Here is a 23,206-nt window from a genome sequence, read left to right as displayed (position 1 = left end):
GAGCAGACAGGCTTTGGGGGCTTATGTTTGACATGGAAGTTCCCCAACCCTCCTGCCTACCCCCAGGTCCATGAATCCTTGCTCTCCTTCCTTCTGATCCTTCTGGGAGTTGCTCCTTTGAGCATCTCCTCAAGTTTTCTGTGCCCTTGCTCCTTCCCTCTATTCTTTGCCCCTTACAAACTTTCCCGTGAGCCTGCCATCTTTCCCTCGCCCCCTCTCTATTTCTCCTCCTTTTCCCAGCCGGACACCTAGGAAAGGCGCTCTGCACTCATCACTCCCCTTCCTGTCTCTTCTCAGCCCCCCAGTCACTGACTTCATCTACCACCCAGAACCGACCTTTCCCGAATGCCCCGTGATCTCTTGATTGCCAGATCCCATGACCTTCTGTTAGGCTCATTATCCTTGACCTCAATTGCCAAGAAAGGTCAGATTTGAACTCAGGTCCCCTGATTTCAGGACTGGTGCTCTATCTACTGCACCAACTAGCTGCCCCCAATGTTATTCCTGACGCACACTTCTGACTGTGTTACCCCTTCCTTGGTAAATGACCTATGACCCCTTGGATCCAATACAGAGTTTGCTGTTTAGAGTTAAAGCCCCTTGTAGCTTGCCCCCCCCCTCTCTCCTGTTCCTTCCAAACCGGCCCCGGACACATTTGGCCCCTGCCCTCTGTGGCTTAGCAGGGCCTCTTAAACTCCTTGCACCCATGATTCCTTTCCACCTGAGAAAGTTTTATGTGACCCTGCGCCTACAGTACCTATAGTACGTATACAAATCAAACATCTACTCATGATAAATCCCAATTTTGTGACCCTTGTGCTCAACTATGAAACTCTGGTCTGTAATGCCTCTCATAGAGGGCTTTCTCACCTCGGGCTTGGCTTCCTTCTGAGCTCGGCTCACATGCTCTCTCCTCCGGGCAGCCCATCCGGATTTCATCTCCAATCTGGCAACTTGCCGGAACTTCCCCTTCAGACATGTCTTCCTTTTGTTTTCTGTGTAGACGTCCTTCCTCCTAGGAAAGAGTAAGCTCTTTGAGGGGAAGCCGGAGGCTGTCTCATTTCTGCCTTTACTTCCCCAGCACGGGCCGTGGCCTGACACATAGCAGCGGCTTTGTAAATGTTTTTTGAGTTTTACTGGAACATGTAAATGGCTAAATATATGTGAGATAAGGACGGCTGGGCTTCCAGGGGGTGAGCCCGACCTGGTGTGGGGAACGGCAGAGGGAAGTGGAGCTGGCCAGCTGACAGGGTTTGGCTGAGATGGAGGGGATATGGGCGGGGGTGGATAATGTAAATCAGCCTGGAAAGGGAGGCTGGAGTCAGGTAGACTGTGAAGGGTTTTAAGGGGTAAGCTAAGTAATAGGGAGCCATTGGAGCTTCTTGAGCTGGGGAGGCATTCTCCCTTTATGCCATTCCTACTTACATCCCTTTTGACCGCTGGGTTGTCCCCATAGCAACCGCGGCCTGAGGGAGGAGGGGAGATCTTTGGGGAGAGGCTGTGAGCAGGCCATTGTCATGTGTCCCATTTCCATTTGAATCTGGGTCTTTTTATCCCTAAATCCATGGTGCTATCCACACATAGCCGGCAGGGAAAGAAAAAGCCCTGCCTTTGCTCAGTCCCAACCAGTGGGCAGCCTTCCTCTGTGTCTAAGGAGTCTAAAGTGGGCCTTCTAGATCTCAGACTCTGGGAGCCTAGCCGGTCTGGGTGCCCCTCCCCATTCCCCTTCTCTCTCTCCTGGCTCTCTTGGGGTGACATAGGTGAGGATAGGAAGGTGCTTCTGGGAGTCCCCCAGCGCCCCGCTGGGCTTTCCTATCGTGGGAAGGGCCCAGGGGGGAGGGGCCGGAGGCTTCTCCTGGAAAAGTCCCCCTGGCTGCCCCCTCCCCCCCTTCTGGTTTCTAAGAGAAGGGAGTGATGAATGCTGCCTTCTGGGTGGGACCCAGCTGGGCTGGGCTTGGAGAGAAGATCTGGGTTACCCCCAGCCTTATGGGCCTAGACAAGCGCTTTTGCCATTCCGTACTCTAGGTTTCTCCTCTGTTTGGTGGGAAATAGCACCTACCTGCCAGTCAGAGATCAGAGATAGGTGTCCTCAAAGTGCAATGCTATGTATACATGTATGTATACACATGGAAGTTATCATACATATACATGCACACACGGTGTACACTCATGTACCCGCACAAACACATGCACACAGACTGCGCCATGCAGACGTACACACAAGCACACATCACATGCGTACCTAGACCAGACATACATTTGAGCTTAATGTGAATGCCTGATATCAGTGCCCCCCTTCTAGAGGGCTGTGACCCCAATCCCAGTGCCCCCCTTCTGGAAGGAAAGGCTGTGACCCCAATCCCAGTGCTCCCCCCTTCTGGAAGGAAAGGCCGTGATCCACAGTTGACAGAGTGCTCCCCCTCCAGCTGGGGCCAGAGGCCGAGGCGGGGGGGGACGACAGCCTGACTGAGGCCCCTAATCTCTGTCCTTCTACCCCCTGCCACCCAGTCCGAGTCACACAGAGACAGATCGCCACACGGGGACTGGCACAAAAATATTCCCAGGATATTCTTGTGCACAGAGACCCAGGGAAACAGGGATGAGGTCAAACGCGACGTAGCTTAGACACGCTGATGCCCGTGGGGAGGATCACACAGAGCCACAGACTCAGGCGGGGCCCTCGTAGTCACACGGACGCCCATGCCCCCACACACAGATGATGCATCCGGCCGTCCACGGACATACAAACCCTCCGTCCCAGTGCTCGCACACACTCACATTCACACACACTCCCCGCTGCTTTGTCTGCAGGGCTGGAGCTCGGGCATGGTGTGCCCAGCACCTCCCCCTCCCCCATCCCCTGCCCTCCCCTCCCTGTGCTGGACAGTGACTGAGTCCCGCAGTGTCTCGCTCCCCCACCCTTTCCTTTAGGAAAATAATGAGAAAAGGTGGGGAGTGGAATATCACACTCTCACGGCCAGGCTATAAAAAGCAGCCCACACCGCCTCCAGCACCTCGAAGGAGGCTTCAGACGCCGTGAATGATGGAGGGAGGGAGCGCGCTGAGGAAGACTAGAAGCGAGCGGGAAGCAGGGCAAGGGGGGGTCGGGGGGGGGGGGGCCGCGGAGTCGCTCTGGGGCACGGGTCAGAGAATCGCCGCCGCAGAGAGCTGGAAGGGACCTCAGAGGAGATCCAGCTCAACCTGCTTGTTGCATTTCTGGGGAAACTGAGGCCCAGGAAATGAGGGTTGCTCATCTAGTCCCTTAGGTAGTGACCATATGGGCCAGAATGGGAATGCAGGCCCTCTGGGGCAGCTGGGTGGCCGGGAGTAGACTGCCCACTCCGAGGTCTCGAAGACTCAACTTGGTGACTTCAAGTTCAGCCTCAGATGTTCACCAGCTCTGCCATCCCAGGAGTCTTAATCCTCTTTGCCTCAGTTTCCTCATTTGTAAAATGAGCTGGAGAAGGAAATGACAAACTCTCCAATGTCTGCCAAGAAAACCCAAAGAGTGATATGGAGAGTCAGTGAGGACCCAAGTCCCTGATAGTGACCCCAGCTCTCGTGATAGTGGTGGCCCCCAAATAATGACATGGGGACATGTGATCATCGCCCCTCCCCCCCGGCCCTGTGCTGGAGATAGTGATGATATATACTTGTGTTGCTCAAGCAGTTCGAGGCTTACAAAGAGGTGATTATATCCCATTTTATAGTTGGAGAAACTGAGTTCTGGAGACACACAGCACTAGCTGTTTCCAAGTCAAGGGAACTTAGTTGAAGAACTGGAATGGTCCTTAGGGACCATCTAGTCCGACCCCCTCCCCTTATTTTACAAATGAGGGAACTGAGGCTCAGGGATTTGCCGGGGGATGAGACCCAGGGCCTGTAGTCATTCACGCTCAATGTTCTTTGAGCCCCGAGTCACATTAGGATGTGGGTGTGACCGGTGTCCAATCCCCCAAAGCCTCAGAGGGGGGAGGACTTCAGAGAACAGTGCACTGGGGCCCTCCCTCTTCCCTGAACTTCCGAGCTGGAGTTGGAACTTAGGGGTCGTGGCTGCGTGCCTCCAGGTCAGGACGCGGTTTGAGACGTGTGAGAGTGTGGTGTGTGTGTGTGTGTGTGTGTGTGTGTGTGTGTGTGTGTGTGTGTGTTGGGGGGCGCTGAGGATTCTGAGCTGCATCCAGGACCTGGCCAGTTGCCATGACAACCTCAGTGGCTCATGTCTGAATTCTGGTAGGCTTCCCCCTCCTTTCTCCCCCCTCTCCCCATTAAGAGCCTGAAAGGCCGGGGGTGGGAGGGCAGCGCTGTTTCCAGCCTGCCTTTCTGGGGGCATTCTCCTGATCACCCGGGGGGCCCCGGGGAGCCGTCACAGCCGCGGTGGCTGGAGTTCTCACGGCTGTTGTGGCCGCTGTTCGTTACTTATTCATGATCATTGTAGAAAATGAAACATTTATTAAGGCCCCAAACAGCTGCGGCCCCTAATGGAGCACCCCCCTCCCCTGGCCTTGGCCGCCTGGGAACCCCGAGCAGCAGGTGGGTGAGTGGTCCCGGCCGGCCCCTCCCTCCTGCTCTAAGTGATGATGTCTCCAGAGCCTCTCCTGGGAGGAAGCAGCTTGGACCCGGGCTCGGGAGACTCCCAGTTAGGAGCTGCCTCCCTCTGCCAATTATCCATTAGCCCAGACACTCCCCCGGCTTTGTTCTGCTATCACAGCCGGTGGTGCAGCGGATAGAGCGTCAGGCGGCCTGGAACCAGAAGGCCTGAATTCAAATGCAGGTTCAGACACTTCCCAGGTGTGTAACCTGGGCAAGACCTGTCTGTCAGACGAGGGAGTTGGACTCTGTGACTTCCAGGACCTTTTCGCCCTTTTTGACCCAGATTAGTTCATATGGGGCTCAGAGTCAGAGTCCAACTACAGAATCAAAGAGTTGTGGGACAGGAAGCATCTGGTTCAATTTCCTCAACTTATCTATCATGCAGAACTCTAGGACCATAAGGAATCTTGAAGAGAATCTCCTACAAACCTCCCAATTTATAGATGTGCAGACTGAGGCCCAAGGCGATGAAGGTTGTAAAGGCAGAGACAGCATTTGAACCCAGACCTCTGGTTCTAAATTTCACATTCTTTCCACTCCTCCCTTGAAAATGTCCCAGACTTAGACGCATTATACTGCAGATATTGAGTCTCACTCTCTCTTTGTGGAAACAGTGGGTAGTTGTTTAGGGTTTTTATCAGCCGTAAAAGAAGCATTTACTACTATTGAATGGCCTTGACCCAGGAAGAGTATTAACAGCTTGAATTCAACTTGGACAATTAGAGAGGAGAGTTCTGGGAATCTGTCCTTAGCTCCTGGATGTTACTGTTTTTATCTGTAACTCTGATAAAAATAGGGATGGCAGCCTTGAAGGCAACTCGGAGTTTGAAAAGGGGGCAGATAGCTAATGTAAGGGACATGTAAAAGCTCCAGGAAGGACTGGATGATGACTTGTGACTAATACTTGGACCTTTGGGATTTTGGGTAAGAGTTTTCCTCCCCTGTGAGAGAGGATGTTGGATACAATCGCGGACTTCTTGTCTTGTGCCCCCCTTTCCGAGGGGAAGGACTGAAGTTGTGATCCCAGCCCCGTTTCGCACAGGGTCCCAGTGACCGATCCACACAGATTCTGTCCCCGCTCTCTCCTCTTTGGGTCCGAACCCCCCATCCCCTGGAATGAGGGAACAGCTCTCAGCTCCCCTGCTGACTGGGTGACATTCTCTCCCTCTTCCCTTCTGTCCTTCCGCCTAACTCTGAAGGGCCTGGAACCTGAGGGCCCCACTGGTCCTTACTGTGACTGACAAACCAAAGCCTCGGGGGGGACCCTGTCACTGCTGGTGGTCCGGCCAAACCAAGTTAGTAAGCAATTACCAAGGGCTTAGTGAGCCAGCCATTGTGCCGCACTCAGGGACAACAGAAGCAAACGCAGATCCTTACTCCCTCACCTTCCCGCTGGGATTTTATTTGGAAGTAGATAAGTTAATACAGGGGCCACATGACGGTGGGCATAGAATTCTGAAGCTCTGGGTTGAAATCTCTCTTCTGATACTTATTAGCTGCGTTGATTTGGGGATTAATCTCCCAGTCTTGATTTCGTCTGTAAATTGGGGTTGATAATGGCACCTATCCCCAGCAGTTCTGTTTGTAAAATGCTCTGGAAACCTTAGAATGCTATGCAGATGGAAGGCTTTGTTTTTTTTTTTTTTTTTTTTTTTTGTTTTGTTTTTTTTAATGGGACTTTCCAAAAAGAGATCTGCAGCTCTGTGAGTTATCGTTTAAGCTGGAGTAAGTGACTTGCTCAGGGTCATACTGCACATATATTAGTGGTGGGATAAGGCCCCGTGGTCCCGATCTTGAGTGTCGCTGTCATACAGTGCAGTCTCTTCAGTGATCGCTATGGAGGCAGTGCTCGAGAGCCGGCCTTGGGGTCAGGAAGAGCCGGTTTCAAGGAAAGGCCTTCCTCTGACATACCAGTTGGGTAGCCAATGAGTCAGTCACATAAATGCCTCCTGACAATCCTCTCAGAGTCTAATGTTGCAGAGCAAGTGCTGACCTATGGAGAGACAGAGTTTCTCCAGGGGGATTTCTCCACATCATTGAAATTACCCATGTAGCTCCCACCTCCCTGAGTAATAATAGTAATAAATTATATTAGGAGGAAGAGGGAAAGAGAGCATGACAACTAAGGGGCTCAGACAAAGCTTCCTGCTGGGAGACGGTACGGGAGTGCAGCCCTGAAGGAAGTTAGGCATTGCCCCATTGCTAGGCCTTAATGACATTTTAATGAAGGGCTCTTGACAGCTCTTGCTCCCCTCCATCACCATTCATCCTTATGACAGATACATGAAGCCATACTTCTCCTTTGACTTACCAGCTCAGCCTCTTCTCTATATCCCCTGACCTTGGATGGAGGGAGCCCTCTCTGCACCCCACACCCCAAGGAGTCATTGATAGAGATGAATCCTGTTCCCTTCCTCACTCCCTCTCTTAAGTGATTATGGATTGGGGGGCCCTCTGTCTATCCCTGGAAAGGAATCATTGTTAGAAATGAATGTGATTCTTTTTTTTCTTTCCCTTCCTCCCCGTCTTCCTCTGTAAAATGATTATGGATTGGGGGACCCTCTATCCCCTCAAAAGAAGTCATTGATAGAAATGAATCCTTTTCCTTCCCTCTTTTCCTCTGTAAAATTATTATGCACTGAGGGACCTTCTTTCCTTTCTTCTACCTCTATAAAATGATTATACATTGGGAGACCCTCTCTCTACCCACACAAAAGGAGTCATTGATAGAGATAAATCCTAATCCCTTCTTTTTTCCCCACCTTTTCTCTTTCCCTTCTTCCTTATCTTTTCTTCTCCCCTACCTCTCTCTCCCTATCTCTCAATCTTTGTCTCTGTCTCTCTCAAAAGATTGGAAGACTGAGGAGCATATTTCTTTATACTGTGTCTGAAAAGGAGTTGTTGATGCAGATGGAAATGAGCCTTACTCCATCTCTTTTTGCCTCTGTCTTCCTTTCTTCTTCCCTCCCTCCCTCCCTTTATTTCTTCCAGCTTCCTCTCCCTCCCTCCTTCTCTGAGCTGTGCTGTCTTTCTTCTTTCCTGATTAAGAGTCATTGGACTAGGACTCCAGGGGTGACACAGACAGCCTCCTCCCTTTGCTTGCTTCGGTGGACACGGGGCATGGGATGAGGGCGGAGGAGGAGACAAAAGACGTAGCTTGGTCTTACTTTGGCTGGTGCTATTTTTTTCCTCCTGTTTTTTGGAGCTGCGGCTGGAACCCAGCAGTCTGCTCCTGCCCCAGTTTCTGGCTGTTCCTTCCCTTCTCCTCACACGCTTTTCACACGCTTCTCACGACCTGCGTGAGAGTGGCCCCCCACCCCCACCCCCCACCCAGGGAACTGGTTCTGACAGCCTGGTGCTGCTGGCGGGGCTGGGAGTGTCTGAGATGCCGGCCCAACCTGTCAGCTTCTGTTTGGCCCCAGCTGGTACCCAGGAGCAGATATCTGAGCTCTCCATGGTCCTGACTTCCAAGCCTCAATGTTGTCTCTTTGTCCCACTAAGAACCTCCAGGCTTGAACTTGGGGTGGGGTGGCTAAGGGGGGCGGGGCAAGGGAGGGATTAGTGGAAAATAAACCACTCCCTTCGGTCTCTGACATTCTGTTGCTTCTCTGTAAGTCTCTCATATATATATATATGTATATATGTGTGTGTGTATATCTATATTTATATCTATATCTATATCTCTCTATATATATATATCTCCCTGTGTAGTCCCAATCCAGTGTAGCACAGTACCAACCGATCAACAAGCATTTATTTAAGCACCTTCTCAATCTCTGGCTCTGGGACCCATAGGGTAGTATGGGAAAGGGCTGTACTTGCAGTCAGGGAGATGTGGAGTCAAACTTCGCCTCAGATTTTTGTTGCATAAGCCTGGGTGAGTCCCTGAATGTCTCTTTATTTCCTATCTCTGTGACATAGGGGTGATAGTTCTAGCACTTAACAGGATTATTGTGAATAAAGCTATATTCAGTCAGGCAGCAAACATTAAGTGCCTACTGTATGCCAGGCACTATGTAATGCTTGCCATGTGCTAAGCTTTGAGGGTATAAAGAAAGGCAAATCTCCCCCCCCCCCCTCAGTTCTCCCAGAAGGAAGACATAGCATGAAGGGGGTTTTCCTAACAGTGAGTTTTGGGTCCAGTCTTGAAGGAATCCAAGGATGCTGGGAGGAGGAAGTGAGGAGGGAGGACAGGCCTTCCAGACATAAGGGGCATGTAGTGTGTGAAGAATGGCCAGAGGCTGGATCATGGGAGGGGAGTAAGGTGTTGAGACTGGAAAGAGGGAGAGAAAGCCAAACAGGATTTTATCCTTGTTCCTGGAGGCAATAGGGAGCCAGAACTTAAGGAGAAGGATTGGGAGGAGATATAAAGGTTAGTTGTTCTTTTTAATCCACTTGAATTTTGAGCAAGCCCTTTTCTCCATGTCCCTTCACTTTAGGTTTAGGGATGGGTGTGGTAGAGGCAGCAAAGGCAGAGCCCAGCCTCCCTGTATGACCCTTTGGGCAGCAAATGATTTAGGTTATTGAGGGGTGAAGCAGGAGTAAAGACTTCTGGCAGATGGAGAAAGACCATGGGGGAGGGGCAAGACGGCAAGATGTCCTAGGGGCTGCTGGAATCTAAGCTTCCCTGTCCAAAGGACAAACCCTCTCTGTCCCTGCAGCCTGCGTCCTCTCAGTCTACCCACAGCAGCTACTTGGCCACTTCTTGCACTTATGCTTCTTCCCTTAAGTTTTCCCAATGGGCTCTGACCCTGGGGCACATTGGTGGGGGAGAGGAGAGGGAAGCAGATGGCTCATTGGGAGTCTGCTCATGGCCAACTGTGCCAGGACTTAAGACACAGTTTTTCTCCCTCTTTCTCAAGCCCTGTATGCCATCCTACATCAGAGAGATGGGGGTCTCTGGATATGTAACAGTGCCTCCCCTTTTTCTTCTGGAAGCCTGAGATGAGTGTTTTTTCCCTGATCTGAGGCTGGGAATTGGGCTGGGCCAGGACTTAAGGACTAGTGGTAGGCTTGGAATTAGGTTTTGCTTCCCGGGTGGGGGTGGGAAGGTAGGGAGTGAGGCTGTGTCTGCAGATTTGCATGTGATCTCCCCCTCCTCCCCCAGGTAACTATCTGCTCTCCCCAAATCAACAACCATCTCAATTGACAAACCTTTGTACTGTTCTTTCCCCTCAAAGATCCATCTCCTCTGAATGTCACATATCCTGTGGTAGCTTCTATGTACATATCCCCTTCCTGTCAGAACTTTAGCTTTTGGGGGGCTGGCTTTTTCTTCAGATCCTTAAAGCCTGGCAGGTGCATAATCGTGGGGTCCCCCTCCCAATCCCCCTTAATCCTATCGCCTTCCCTCTGCTGATTCTCTCCACTTAGCCAGGATGCCATTCTTTGCAGGGTGTTTCCCCTGAGAACAGACTGGCTTTTCTATTTCTTATATCCCAACGGCCCAGCATACAGGAAGCACTTCATAAATGCCTTTTGACTATTAAAGTCTTATCAATTGCCAGAGGTTCAAAGACATACCAAAGGGAGCCCTTATCTTTGAGGAGCTTACATTGTACTGGGGAAAGACTTACCATGTAAACAGATGGGATACAGAGGGGTAGCCTGGGAACTGGGGAAGTTTGGGAAGGTCGCCTGCAAAAGCTACTGCTTGGACTGAGTCTTGGAGGAAGCCAGAGATGCCGAGAGGCAAAGGGGAGCAGGAAGGATCGTGGATCCGGAACTGGACAGGGGCCTTCCAGTGCAGAGGTTGGCAAGACTCCCCAGTGTGGCCAGAACCAAGTGCAAATGTCGTTGGGAAATGTTTAACAAAATAAAGACAAATGCACTACAAGGGAGATAATGGGAATGTGTGGGCTTCTGCATCAGCGTAGGTGGCTGTTTCTATCTGAGTTTGGCCCTAATACTCCAGTCAGCTATTGTTTTATAGTGGAGGAAGTGGTCAAGTGGCTGGCCCAGTGTGACACAAGGAGGAGCAGCAGAGTCAGAATTAGGCCCCAGGTTCTCTGCCTCCCAGGGGGCAGAGCGTCACAGAGCACTCTCCATCCCAGTCCTTCCCTTTCCTCCTCCACTTCTCTATCCTCCCAGACCGCCCCCCCCCCCCCCCACCGGCTGCCTGCCAGCAGGGAGACAGTATGGCAGAAGGCAGGGGACCCTGCTTGCTTTCTCTTCCCTCCCTGGGTACCCCATCTCCCACTTCCTTTTCCTTCCCCCCTCATGCCTGGAAGGGCCTGGGAAGGATGGGAAAGGCATTGAAGGACAGAGCAGCCTAAGAGTGTAGGGAGGGGTGTGCATGTGAGTGTGCCCGTGGGTTCATGTGCATTTGTCTCCGTGGGCAGCTTCTCCAGGGCTGCCCCCCTCCCGGCTCTGTCTTGGAATCGGCCGTTGTCATTGTTGGGGGGGGGTCACTGTCACTAACCAAGCTGAATAGTTCTGGGCCTGTGGCTCCCATCAGCTGGCACGGCCCAGATTCGGGCTGGCATCATAGACCTCCGGAGATCTGGCCCGTCTGCTCCACAGTTGTCCGTCCCGGGGTGGGTAAGGAGACGGAGGGGGTCTCCCCAGGAGTCCCCATGATTGCTTCATCAGATAGGAGCAGAGGACCAGGGGATGCCCAGGAGGACTGCATCTCCCCTGGCTCAGGGATGCTCTCAGTCCTTGGGCCTTTGGCGGCCCGTGGCATAAAGTGGGCAGGGCCCGAGTGACCTCTCTCCCTCCTCGCTCCCCCCACAGCCTGCCGGGGCATGCTCTGTGGCTTTGGGGCCGTGTGTGAGCAGAGCACCGGCCGCGCCACATGCGTGTGCAAGAAGAGCCCGTGTCCTACCGTGGTGGCGCCCGTGTGTGGCTCTGACGCCTCCACCTACAGCAACGAGTGTGAGCTGCAGAGGGCCCAGTGCAGCCAGCAGCGTCGCATCCGCGTGGTCAGCCGGGGGCCCTGTGGTGAGTGAGCCGATGTGGCGTGACGTGGGGGAGGGACTCCATCTTCCCCTCGCTGCCCACCTTCCCGCCAGCTCCTGAGCTCTCCCTCCGGGCCCTTCTTGCCCTGGGCTTCTGGGCTGCCCCCAAGCCCTTTGGCTCCGCCCTCCCTGGTGCCCACCTCCCCCTCCCCCACCCCACTTCTGGTCTCCTCAGTGCCTCTCTCCCCTCTCCTCAGGCTCCCGGGACCCCTGCTCAGGGGTGACCTGCAGCTTTGGCAGCACCTGTGCCCGCTCGGCAGATGGGCAGTCGGCCAAATGCATCTGCCCGTCCTCATGCAGCGGCGTCCCCGAGGGCATCGTGTGCGGCAGTGACGGGCGTGACTACCCCAGCGAGTGCCAGCTCCACCGCCTTGCCTGTGCCCGGCAGGAGAATATTGTCAAGAAGTTCGACGGGCCCTGTGGTGAGAGGCTGGGGTGGGGCATTGGGGGTGGGGCTTAGGCTGGCAAGGGTGGGCACGGGACCCAATGCGTTCCCTGAGTGAGCGGCCTGGCCCTCGCTCCTCCTTCCTCACCCCCATCCCGGCTTCCTCTGATAGCAGGGGGACTGAGGAGGGAGAGTGGGAAGCAGTACTGACAGAGGGCTGACTGAGGATCTGGGTTCAGATCCCACCATGTGTGAGCCTGGCCTTCAGCTTCCTCCTGTGAAAGGGGATCAGACTCCCCGCCAGGAGGGCCCTTATCCCCAATAACCCGGACATCTGGGTAGTAGGCCCTGGGGAGAGAGAGGGCGCCCCCTCCTGGCCTCATGGGGAGCCACAGTCTGAGAGCTCTGTCTGTGGCTAGATTTGGGTTAAAAGAAGGGCCAGAGGGTGGGGGTGGGGATCTTTGGAGAAGACACTGGTCTCCCTCACTCTGGGCCTGGGAGTAAGAGGACCTGCTCCCTGTGTGGCCTTGCACTTAGTGAGCACCTAGTGCATACCAGGCCCTGGGGAATTCTGGGCACCCAAAGAAAGGCAAAATGTCCCTGCTCCAAGGGAGCTGACGGTCTGACGGGAGGTGGAAGAGGGATGTGTGAACAGTGTTTGTGGTGCATGTATCACACAGGTGTGCACACACGGACCTACACACAGCACATGCACACACACAGGCACACACGTGCACATACAATACACACAACACTGGTGCGCACAGACACCACAGACAGGTGCATAACACATATGTGCACAGACATGCACACAGGCGTGCACACATGGTTCCCTGTACATATACACACAATACCGGTGCACAGACACACAGGCGCACAACACACACAGTACACATATACAGATTGCAATACACGTGGTATATGTGGAGTGTACACACAGCTGTATAACACGTGTACACAACACAATGCACTGCACACAGATCTGTAAGTGCAAACACACACATGTACATGAACACAAGCCACCCATGTGCAAAACACATGTGGTCACACACATGTGTGCAACATGAAGCACCACACACATGCATGTGCACACATCAGTGTAAGTAGTGCAGCTATTTCTGTACACTGTGCAGCACATGCACATGAATGTGTGCAACATGCAAAACATACACGCGTGTATCCATGGGCATCATGCACTACACATGCACACAGATCTACGGGCTACAGGGTTTGACCCCAGGTCAGGAAGGTGATCTCATCTGTAAGAGGATTCCAGCCTCAGACACTCATTGGCTGAGTGACCCTGGGCAAGTCCCTTGGCCCCCTCTGCCTCAGTTTCTCCATCTGTAAAATGATGGAGCAGGCAATAGCAAACCCCTTCAGTATCCAGCAAAGCCTCCAGTGGGGACAGGATGAGGGTCAATGGGACTAAGCAAAGAGTGAACGGCCTCCAGAGGGAGGGAATTTCTAAGGTCTCTTCCAGCTTTAAATGAAGGTCTTGTGGATTCTGGAAAGGACTTACCCCAGAGAACTGGGCTGAATGTGGAGGCTCTGCCTAGGGGGTTGGGGGTATGGGAGGGACTCCTGGGGGTATGGGATTGGCTCTTGGCGTGGGAGGAGCTATTAGGGGTGTGGCAGGGGCTCCAGGGGGTATGGGAGGGGCTCTTAGGGGTGTGGCAGGGGCTCTTAGGGATGTGGGAGGGGCTCAAAGGGCATGGGAGGGGCTATTACAGGGTGTGGCAGGGGCTCTTAGGGATGTGGGAGGGGCTATTACAGGGTGTGGCAGGGGCTCTCGTGGGAGGGGCTTTTGGGGCCCCCAGGCCTCCGGTGCCTGACCTCCTGCCCCCTTGTGTCCAGATCCCTGCAAGGGCGTTCTCAGCGACCTGAGTCGCGTGTGCTGGGTGAACCCCCGCACCCGCCAGCCAGACCTGCTGCTCCGCCCCGAGAGCTGCCCGCCCCGCCAGGAGCCCGTGTGCGGCGACGACGGCGTCACCTACGCCAACGACTGCGTCATGGGCCGCACCAGCGCCACCCGGGGCCTGGACGTGCAGAAGCTGCGCTCTGGGCAGTGCCAGCCGCAAGGTGGGCGGGGGCGGAGGGCTGGTGGGGAAGGGGCTTCCTGGAGTCGGATCCCGGCCTGGGGATCACTTATTTACTCCTTTGTTTTTAACATTCCCTTTATAAAATGTTGAGTCCCCATTCTCCCCCTCCCCCATTGTGAGGACGTTCGGCTGTGTTCCCAGGCGGGGCCCCATTCCCCTCCGACTCCCCACTTGGAGCGATGGCCGGGAGGATGGAGAGTTGCTCTCCCCGCCCAGTCCCTCTCCCCGGCGCCCCCACTTCCGGTCCCTGAGTAACCCCCCCCCCTCTGTCCCTCAGACCAGTGCTCCACCCCCTGCCAGTTCAACGCCGTGTGTCTGCTCCGCCGGGGCCGGGCCCGCTGCTCCTGCGACCGAGTGACCTGCGACGGCGCCTACCGGCCCGTGTGCGTGCACGGGGGCCACACGTACGCCAGCGACTGTGAGCGCCAGCACGCCGAGTGCACCCAGCAGCGCGCGCTGCCCGTCAAGCACCAGGGCCCCTGTGGTAAGGCCCGCCCCGCCTGCAGCCCCGCCCCCTGCTGAGCCAGGTCTCTGCCCGGGCTCCGGTGCCCAGCTTGCCTCAGCCCTTCATCACACGCCATCCATAGCCACCCGTCACGCTTGGGGGTGGGGCCGGACCTTTGCAGCCCCTCCCGCTCTTCCCTCCCCCTCTTCTTCCTCCCCCCCCCCCAAGCTGCCTGGAGAGCTCGGGTTTTCCTGACACCCCGTAAGTAGCAGGTCCGGCGCAGGGGCGGGCGGGGCCGGGTGGGGTCTCCGCTGGTTTTGAGGGGGCAGAGGTCAGGAGGTGCGCTCGAAGCCCCGCTCCTGGCTGGCTCTCCTCACTGGTGAGCTCCTGGGCACCTGGGGCCCGGCCCCCCCCCTTCTTCTCCTGAGGACTCTGGGCTGAGAGGGAGGGAGAATAACGGGGTGGTGTGAGGGGGGTGGAGTCCTGGGGGAGGCGTGAGCTTCCTTCCTGCAGGTCCGCCTGAGGGCACCCTCATGTGAGTCCGTCAGTCCATCTTCCGTCTGTCTGGGATGCTCTTGTCTGTCTCTGGTCCTTTCCTCTCTGCTGTGTCTTGTGTCTTCCAGCCCTGCGTGTTGGGAGGACGGAGGCCCCTGAGCCGCCCCGGGGATCCCCCCCCACCCCACCGGGAGCACCGGCAACCCGAGGTCGGCCTCTCTGGGCACCGGGTGGGAGGGAGCACCTCCCTGTGCCGCTTCCATAGCTCTGCTCCCCAAAGGATCCCGGCAGCTCCCCCTGCTCCCCAGGCTCCCACACCCTCTGCCTGGCTCTGGCCGGGATGCCGGAGGCCCTGGTCTTGTGGGCGGACCCGGGTCTGAGGCGCCCCCAGGTTCCCTCCCGCCCCCACGTTTGTGTGGCCTGCGCTCCCTGCCCCTCCCCCTTTGCCTGGCCCATGGCCTGGGCTTGTGGACCAGAGTGAGGGGCTCTCCCTTAGGGCAGGCCCCCCAGGAGCTCCGGACAGAAGGCCGGCCCAGAGATCTGTGCCAGGCCGGAGCTGGCCCCTCTGCTGCTTCCCTGAGGCCACCCGCGAGCTCCACCGGGGCAGGCGTGTGGAGGGGCTTTGGGGTCTCCAGGGCAATGAAGCCCCCCCTCCCGTGTTCTCGTGTTTGTCCCGTGTCCGGCGTCTGTCGCAGTGCCCGTGTGTTCTGGCTGTCGCTGCTCTGCTTTCCCTTTTCCTTCTCCGATCCCACCCCCTCCCCAGCTAAGGGCGGGGCCACTACACAGTGGTGGGAAAGGCAGGACACGTGCTGCCTTCCGAGGGCGCCTGGCCAGTCGCCAGCGGGGTCCTGAGCAAGGCCTGCTGGGGCTCTGCCCCCTCCCCCGACCCTGGGACAAGGGCCCGTCTGGGAACCCTGGGGGTCAGTGCGGCACGGGCCTGAGTAGTCAGGCCCCCACTGGGGCCCGGCAGGAGGGGCCTAGGACAGTGGTGGCCCCTGCCTGGAGGGGAGAGCCGTGGGAAGTGAGAGCGCGTGTGAGGGAGAGCCCGTGTGAGGGAGAGTGTGGTGTGTGAGGGAGAGCGCGGTGTGTGAGGGAGAGCGCGGTGTGTGAGGGAGAGCGCTAGTGAGGGAGAGCGTGATGTGTGAGGGAGAGCGCGGTGAGTGAGGGAGAGCGCGGCGAGTGAGGGAGAGCGCGGTGTGTGAGGGAGAGCGCGGTGAGTGAGGGAGAGCGCGGCGAGTGAGGGAGAGCGCGGTGAGTGAGGGAGAGCGCGGTGTGTGAGGGAGAGCGGGAGTGAGGGAGAGCGTGGTGTGTGAGGGAGAGCGCGGTGAGTGAGGGAGAGCGCGGTGTGTGAGGGAGAGCGCGGTGTGTGAGGGAGAGCGTGGTGTGTGAGGGAGAGCGGGAGTGAGGGAGAGCGCGGCGAGTGAGGGAGAGCGTGGTGTGTGAGGGAGAGCGGGAGTGAGGGAGAGCGCGGTGTGTGAGGGAGAGCGTGGTGTGTGAGGGAGAGCGGGAGTGAGGGAGAGCGCGGTGAGTGAGGGAGAGCGTGGTGTGTGAGGGAGAGCGCGAGTGAGGGAGAGCGTGATGTGTGAGGGAGAGCGCGGTGAGTGAGGGAGAGCGCGGTGAGTGAGGGAGAGCGCGGCGTGTGAGGGAGAGCGCGGTGAGTGAGGGAGAGCGCGGTGAGTGAGGGAGAGCGCGGTGAGTGAGGGAGAGCGCGGCGAGTGAGGGAGAGCGCGGCGTGTGAGGGAGAGCGCGGTGAGTGAGGGAGAGCGCGGTGAGTGAGGGAGAGCGCGGCGTGTGAGGGAGAGCGGTGAGTGAGGGAGAGCGCGGCGTGTGAGGGAGAGCGCGGTGAGTGAGGGAGAGCGCGGTGTGTGAGGGAGAGCGGTGAGTGAGGGAGAGCTCGGTGTGTGAGGGAGAGCGGTGAGTGAGGGAGAGCGCAAGTGAGGGAGAGCGTGATGTGTGAGGGAGAGCGCGGTGAGTGAGGGAGAGCGCGGTGAGTGAGGGAGAGCGCGGCGTGTGAGGGAGAGCGGTGAGTGAGGGAGAGCGCGGTGAGTGAGGGAGAGCGTGAGTGAGGGAGAGCTCGGTGTGTGAGGGAGAGCGGTGAGTGAGGGAGAGCGCGGTGTGTGAGGGAGAGCGCGGTGAGTGAGGGAGAGCGCGGTGAGTGAGGGAGAGCGCGGTGTGTGAGGGAGAGCGGTGAGTGAGGGAGAGCGTGAGTGAGGGAGAGCTCGGTGTGTGAGGGAGAGCGGTGAGTGAGGGAGAGCGCGGCGTGTGAGGGAGAGCGGTGAGTGAGGGAGAGCGCGGTGAGTGAGGGAGAGCGCGGTGTGTGAGGGAGAGCGCGGTGAGTGAGGGAGAGCGCGGTGTGTGAGGGAGAGCGTGGCGTGTGAGGGAGAGCGGTGAGTGAGGGAGAGCGCGGTGAGTGAGGGAGAGCGCGGTGAGTGAGGGAGAGCGCGGTGTGTGAGGGAGAGCGTGGCGTGTGAGGGAGAGCGGTGAGTGAGGGAGAGCGCGGTGAGTGAGGGAGAGCGCGGCGTGTGAGGGAGAGCGGTGAGTGAGGGAGAGCGCGGTGAGTGAGGGAGAGCGCGGCGTGTGAGGGAGAGCGGTGAGTGAGGGAGAGCGCGGCGTGTGAGGGAGAGCGGTGAGTGAGGGAGAGCGCGGTGAGTGAGGGAGAGCGCGGTGTGTGAGGGAGAGCGGTGAGTGAGGGAGAGCGTGAGTGAGGGAGAGCTCGGTGTGTGAGGGAGAGCGGTGAGTGAGGGAGAGCGCGGTGTGTGAGGGAGAGCACGGTGAGTGAGGGAGAGCGCGGTGTGTGAGGGAGAGCGGTGAGTGAGGGAGAGCGGTGAGTGAGGGAGAGCTCGGTGTGTGAGGGAGAGCGGGGTGAGTGAGGGAGAGCGCGGTGAGTGAGGGAGAGCGGGGTGAGTGAGGGAGAGCGGTGAGTGAGGGAGAGCGCGGTGTGTGAGGGAGAGCGCGGTGAGTGAGGGAGAGCGCGGTGTGTGAGGGAGAGCGTGGCGTGTGAGGGAGAGCGGTGAGTGAGGGAGAGCGCGGTGAGTGAGGGAGAGCGCGGCGTGTGAGGGAGAGCGGTGAGTGAGGGAGAGCGCGGTGAGTGAGGGAGAGCGTGGCGTGTGAGGGAGAGCGGTGAGTGAGGGAGAGCGCGGTGAGTGAGGGAGAGCGCGGCGTGTGAGGGAGAGCGGTGAGTGAGGGAGAGCGCGGTGTGTGAGGGAGAGCGCGGTGAGTGAGGGAGAGCGCGGCGTGTGAGGGAGAGCGGTGAGTGAGGGAGAGCGCGGTGAGTGAGGGAGAGCGCGGTGAGTGAGGGAGAGCGCGGCGTGTGAGGGAGAGCGGTGAGTGAGGAGAGCGTGAGTGAGGGAGAGCTCGGTGTGTGAGGGAGAGCGGGGTGAGTGAGGGAGAGCGCGGTGAGTGAGGGAGAGCGGGGTGAGTGAGGGAGAGCGGTGAGTGAGGGAGAGCGCGGTGTGTGAGGGAGAGCGCGGTGAGTGAGGGAGAGCGCGGCGTGTGAGGGAGAGCGGTGAGTGAGGGAGAGCGCGGTGAGTGAGGGAGAGCGTGGCGTGTGAGGGAGAGCGGTGAGTGAGGGAGAGCGCGGTGAGTGAGGGAGAGCGCGGCGTGTGAGGGAGAGCGGTGAGTGAGGGAGAGCGCGGTGTGTGAGGGAGAGCGCGGTGAGTGAGGGAGAGCGCGGCGTGTGAGGGAGAGCGGTGAGTGAGGGAGAGCGCGGTGAGTGAGGGAGAGCGCGGTGAGTGAGGGAGAGCGTGGCGTGTGAGGGAGAGCGGTGAGTGAGGGAGAGCGCGGTGAGTGAGGGAGAGCGCGGCGAGTGAGGGAGAGCGCGGCGTGTGAGGGAGAGCGCGGTGAGTGAGGGAGAGCGCGGTGAGTGAGGGAGAGCGCGGCGTGTGAGGGAGAGCGGTGAGTGAGGGAGAGCGCGGTGTGTGAGGGAGAGCGCGGTGAGTGAGGGAGAGCGCGGCGTGTGAGGGAGAGCGGTGAGTGAGGGAGAGCGCGGTGAGTGAGGGAGAGCGTGGCGTGTGAGGGAGAGCGGTGAGTGAGGGAGAGCGCGGTGAGTGAGGGAGAGCGCGGCGTGTGAGGGAGAGCGGTGAGTGAGGGAGAGCGCGGTGAGTGAGGGAGAGCGCGGTGAGTGAGGGAGAGCGCGGTGTGTGAGGGAGAGCGTGGCGTGTGAGGGAGAGCGGTGAGTGAGGGAGAGCGCGGTGAGTGAGGGAGAGCGCGGCGTGTGAGGGAGAGCGGTGAGTGAGGGAGAGCGCGGTGTGTGAGGGAGAGCGCGGTGTGTGAGGGAGAGCGCGGTGTGTGAGGGAGAGCGTGAGTGAGGGAGAGCGCGGTGAGTGAGGGAGAGCGTGAGTGAGGGAGAGCGCGGTGAGTGAGGGAGAGTGCGGTGAGTTGGTGAGTGACGGAGAGCTGGAGTGAGGGAGCTCTGCCTTCTGGGGCCAGCCTTACTCAACCCTGCCCAACACTAGCCCCTCCCCTCAGCCCCGCCTTTGGGCTGCTCCTGCATGATTCTAATATTGGCTCTCCTCCTTCCTCTTCCCTCAGACCAGGCGACCCCCAGCCCCTGCCTGGGGGTCCAGTGCCCTTTTGGGGCCACGTGTGTGGTGAGGAACTGGGAGGCCGTGTGTGAATGTCAGCAGGTCTGCGCCGGCCTCTACGACCCCGTGTGTGGCAGTGACGGGGTCACCTATGGAAGCCCCTGCGAGCTGGAGGCCACCGCCTGCGTCCTCAGGAAGGAGATCCTGGTCACTCGCAAGGGGCCCTGTGGTCAGTGATTCCGGGGACACCCGTGGAGTGCCTGGGAGGACCTTGATAAGAGATTCCAGGGGCTCTGGGGAAGTGACTGGGGTAGGCCTGTGGTCAGTAAACCTGAGAGACTAAAGGGCGGCATCTGGGTGGTTAGAGACAAGAACCGTGGCCTGTGGCCAGCGATCGCAGGGCCCTGAAGGGACGGCCAGGGACACGATCGTGGGGATGTCTGGAGCCCGACGCCGACAGCTCTGCCTCCCCTCCCCCCAGGCCTCTGTGGAAAGTGCCAGTTCGGGGCCCTGTGCGAGGCGGAGACCGGCCGCTGCGTGTGTCCCACCGAGTGCGTGGCCTCGGCCCAGCCCGTGTGCGGCTCGGACGGGAACACGTACGGCAGTGAGTGCGAGCTGCACGTCCACGCTTGCACTCGCCAGATCAAGCTCAGCGTGGCCTCCCCGGGACATTGCAGTGAGTGTCTGGGCCCCTCCCGGCCCGACCTGAGCCGTCAAATCAGGCCGCGGCCGTTTCCGACGGGGCTCTGGGGGGCTTACAGGACCACAAGCTTGGGGATCAGCAGTGGGCTCAGGCGCCACCAAGTCCGGCCTGGGCTTCCAGGAGTCGGGGGCTGGCCCTGTGCTTGGCCTTGGTCAGGAGGGTCTTCAAACCAAGGCTGGATGGCCCCTTGTGGAGGATTCTTGTTCAGGTCTAGCTGGGACTTGACTCCTCCCCTTCTGATTATAGAAACTCTGTGCTTCCCCAGAGTATAACCTTGCCCCTCCCCCTGATATCATCACCATTCTCCCCCGGCTCAGCGATCCCCAGGAAGTTGAGGTTGCTCAAAGCCGCCGGTCCCCCCCCCCCCCCGCCCCTCTTTATACATTCTCTCCTGCAGCCCGGGGCCAGCCTGGTAGATCTGGGGTGGGGGTGACCTGTCCTGCTCTCCCTCTCCCTACAGAGACATGTGGGGACACAGTATGTACCTTTGGGGCCGTGTGCTCCAGCGGGCAGTGCGTGTGCCCCCGGTGTGAGCGGCCCCCCCCCCAGCCCGGTCTGTGGCAGCGACGGTATCACCTACGGTAGCAGCTGTGAGCTCCGAGAGGCTGCCTGCCAGCAGCAGAAGAAGATCGAGGAGGCCCGGCCCGGGCCCTGTGAGGACGGTAGGTGGACCCCGCGCCCAGGACCTCATCCCGCTGGGCTGCTGGATGGTGGGAAAGGGTGACTTTGTACTTTGTATTCCTTCTCTTTATAGTATGGTGCCTGGCATCTAGTAGGTGCTTAATAAATGCTTGTTGACCTACTATATGCTTTTTCAATAGAAAAGAAAGTATTGCCTTTCTCAGCCCCAAACTGAATTAATTTTCAGGACTAATTTTAATTACTGGCATTATTAAGTTTGGTAAGTAATTGATTAGACATTAATTTGATAGTTTTAATTACTGGCTTTATTAAATAGGTGCTTAATTCCTTCTCTTTATAGTACAGTGCCTGGCATCTAGTAGGTGCTTAATAAATGCTTGTTGACCTAATACATACTTCTTCCCATCATAGAAAATATGCCATTACTCTCCCCAGCTCCAAATCAAATTAATTTTCAGGACTAATTTTAATTACTGACATTATTAAATTTGGTAAGTAATTGACTAGACATGAATTTAATAGTTTTAATTACTGACTTTATTAAATAGGTGCTTAATAAATGCTCATTGACTTGAAAAACACATCTTTAGTAGAAGAGAAGCTACTGCTTCTCTTCACAATTAAAGTTGTAATTAATTATTTAAAGACATTTATATTGACACCTTTTGTTTTGATATCAGTTAGATTTGTTTCCATATTCCTTCCCCTTTCTTTTTAGCAAATCATCCTTTATCCCTTATCATAAAAAATCTCTAAAAATTCAACAAAACTAATCAGAGGCTAATGTTCCACATCCTTGGATCCCCACTCTGTTAAGGATTGGGAGAGGCTCGTTGTCTTATCTCTTCTTTGGGGATCAAACTTTTTTCTTTTAAATAATTTTTCAATCTTCATTTGATTGGCTTGTGATGGCCATTCCTCCCATTTGCATTACTGTCCTGCCTAAGACAGCCATTGTGCATGTTGTTTTCTCGGCTGCACTTACCTTCCCTCTCTATCAGTTCACGTGAGCCTTCCCATAATTCTCTGTATTCCTCCTTTCTCTAATCACAGCACTATTCCAGCACACTCGTGGACGCCAAGCTGTTCAGCCCTTCCTCAGATCAGTAGACACCCTTTTCAGTTCTTGGCTAGCAAAACCAAAACAAAACAAGACAATTTAGAAAATTCTGGTATAAATATTTTGGTGTAGATAGGACCTTTTCTTTTTATGGGCTGTATATCAGGAAGTTCAATCTCTGGATCAATGAGTATGGTTATTTTAGTTTTATTGCTCTTGTTGGCTTACACATAATTTATATTTCTAAATAACGTCAGGTGGTTTCCAAAACCTAAATCACTTGAAAAGCTAATTATTATTATTGTTATTATTATTAGTCTATTTTCCCTCCCTCCCCTGGACAGGGAGTAATTCCTTTCAAGGAAGCATTTTTAAGAAGAGAATTTTAAAAAGATTCAGCAAAACAGGGTAAACTGTCACGTAGGTGAGGCAGCAAATGGGATGCTTTCCACCTATAGCTCCCCACTTCTGAAAAGAAGAGATGGAAAAGTATTTTTCTCATCTCCTTTTCAGGGACAAATTTGGTTATTAGGATTAGATGGCATTCAGATTTGGACATTTTTAATATTTATTTTAGTTTTATATTTCATTTTTATTATCATAGTATACTTAATTTTTATTATATTTCTTTTTGATATTTCTTTTTTGACATCGATTAATTTATTATTTATATACTATATTGCATAAAATTAAAAAATATAATTAACTGGTATTAATAATGGAATGCTTAATTAATGCTATTTAATGAAGTATTTCTATTTATCATAATCATTCTATATTCTGCTTGCATCAGCTTTCTTCAGCTCATAAAAATCTTACTATGATACTCTGAATTCTCCATATTCTTTCTTTTTTTTTGTTTTCTTCTTTCCCTTCCCTTCCCTCAGTCCACAGAGAATATCATACAAACCCTTTTCTGCAGGTGTTATGTCCAAAGGAACGTAAATTCTGATCACTGAAACCTCACAAAATATCTTGGAGTTTACAGCCTAGATTTCTTTTTTTTTTTTAATTTTTTTTATTATATATATATATATATATTTTATAATATTATCCCTTGTATTCATTTTTCCAAATTACCCCCCCTCCCTTATTCCCTCCCCCCGACGACAGGCAATACCATACATTTTACATGTGTTACAATATAGTCTAAGTACAATATGTGTGTGAATATCATTTCTGTTGCACAATAAACATTAGAATCCGAAGGTACATGCAACCTGGGCAGACAGATATTAGTGCTAACAATTTACATTCCCCTCCCAGTGTTTCTTCTCTGGGTGTATCTACCTCTGTCCATCA

The 23,206-nt window shown here is 55.6% G+C and overlaps 1 protein-coding gene across 1 annotated transcript in view; it reads left to right on the top strand.

Moving 5' to 3' along the window:
* Positions 1 to 23,206, top strand: part of AGRN (agrin) — a 95,183-nt gene that overhangs the window by 50,509 nt on the left and 21,468 nt on the right. Inside the window, 8 exon segments of the mRNA XM_074306641.1 lie at positions 11,326 to 11,532; positions 11,747 to 11,971; positions 13,792 to 14,016; positions 14,314 to 14,520; positions 19,507 to 19,728; positions 19,981 to 20,175; positions 20,663 to 20,739; positions 20,741 to 20,864. Coding sequence (XP_074162742.1) covers positions 11,326 to 11,532; positions 11,747 to 11,971; positions 13,792 to 14,016; positions 14,314 to 14,520; positions 19,507 to 19,728; positions 19,981 to 20,175; positions 20,663 to 20,739; positions 20,741 to 20,864 — 1,482 coding nt within the window.

Source organism: Sminthopsis crassicaudata, chromosome 3 (assembly GCF_048593235.1).
Source record: "Sminthopsis crassicaudata isolate SCR6 chromosome 3, ASM4859323v1, whole genome shotgun sequence".
Lineage (NCBI taxonomy): Eukaryota > Metazoa > Chordata > Mammalia > Dasyuromorphia > Dasyuridae > Sminthopsis > Sminthopsis crassicaudata.
Note: the sequence above shows the minus strand (reverse complement) of the source record. Positions and strands in the feature narration are given on the sequence as shown.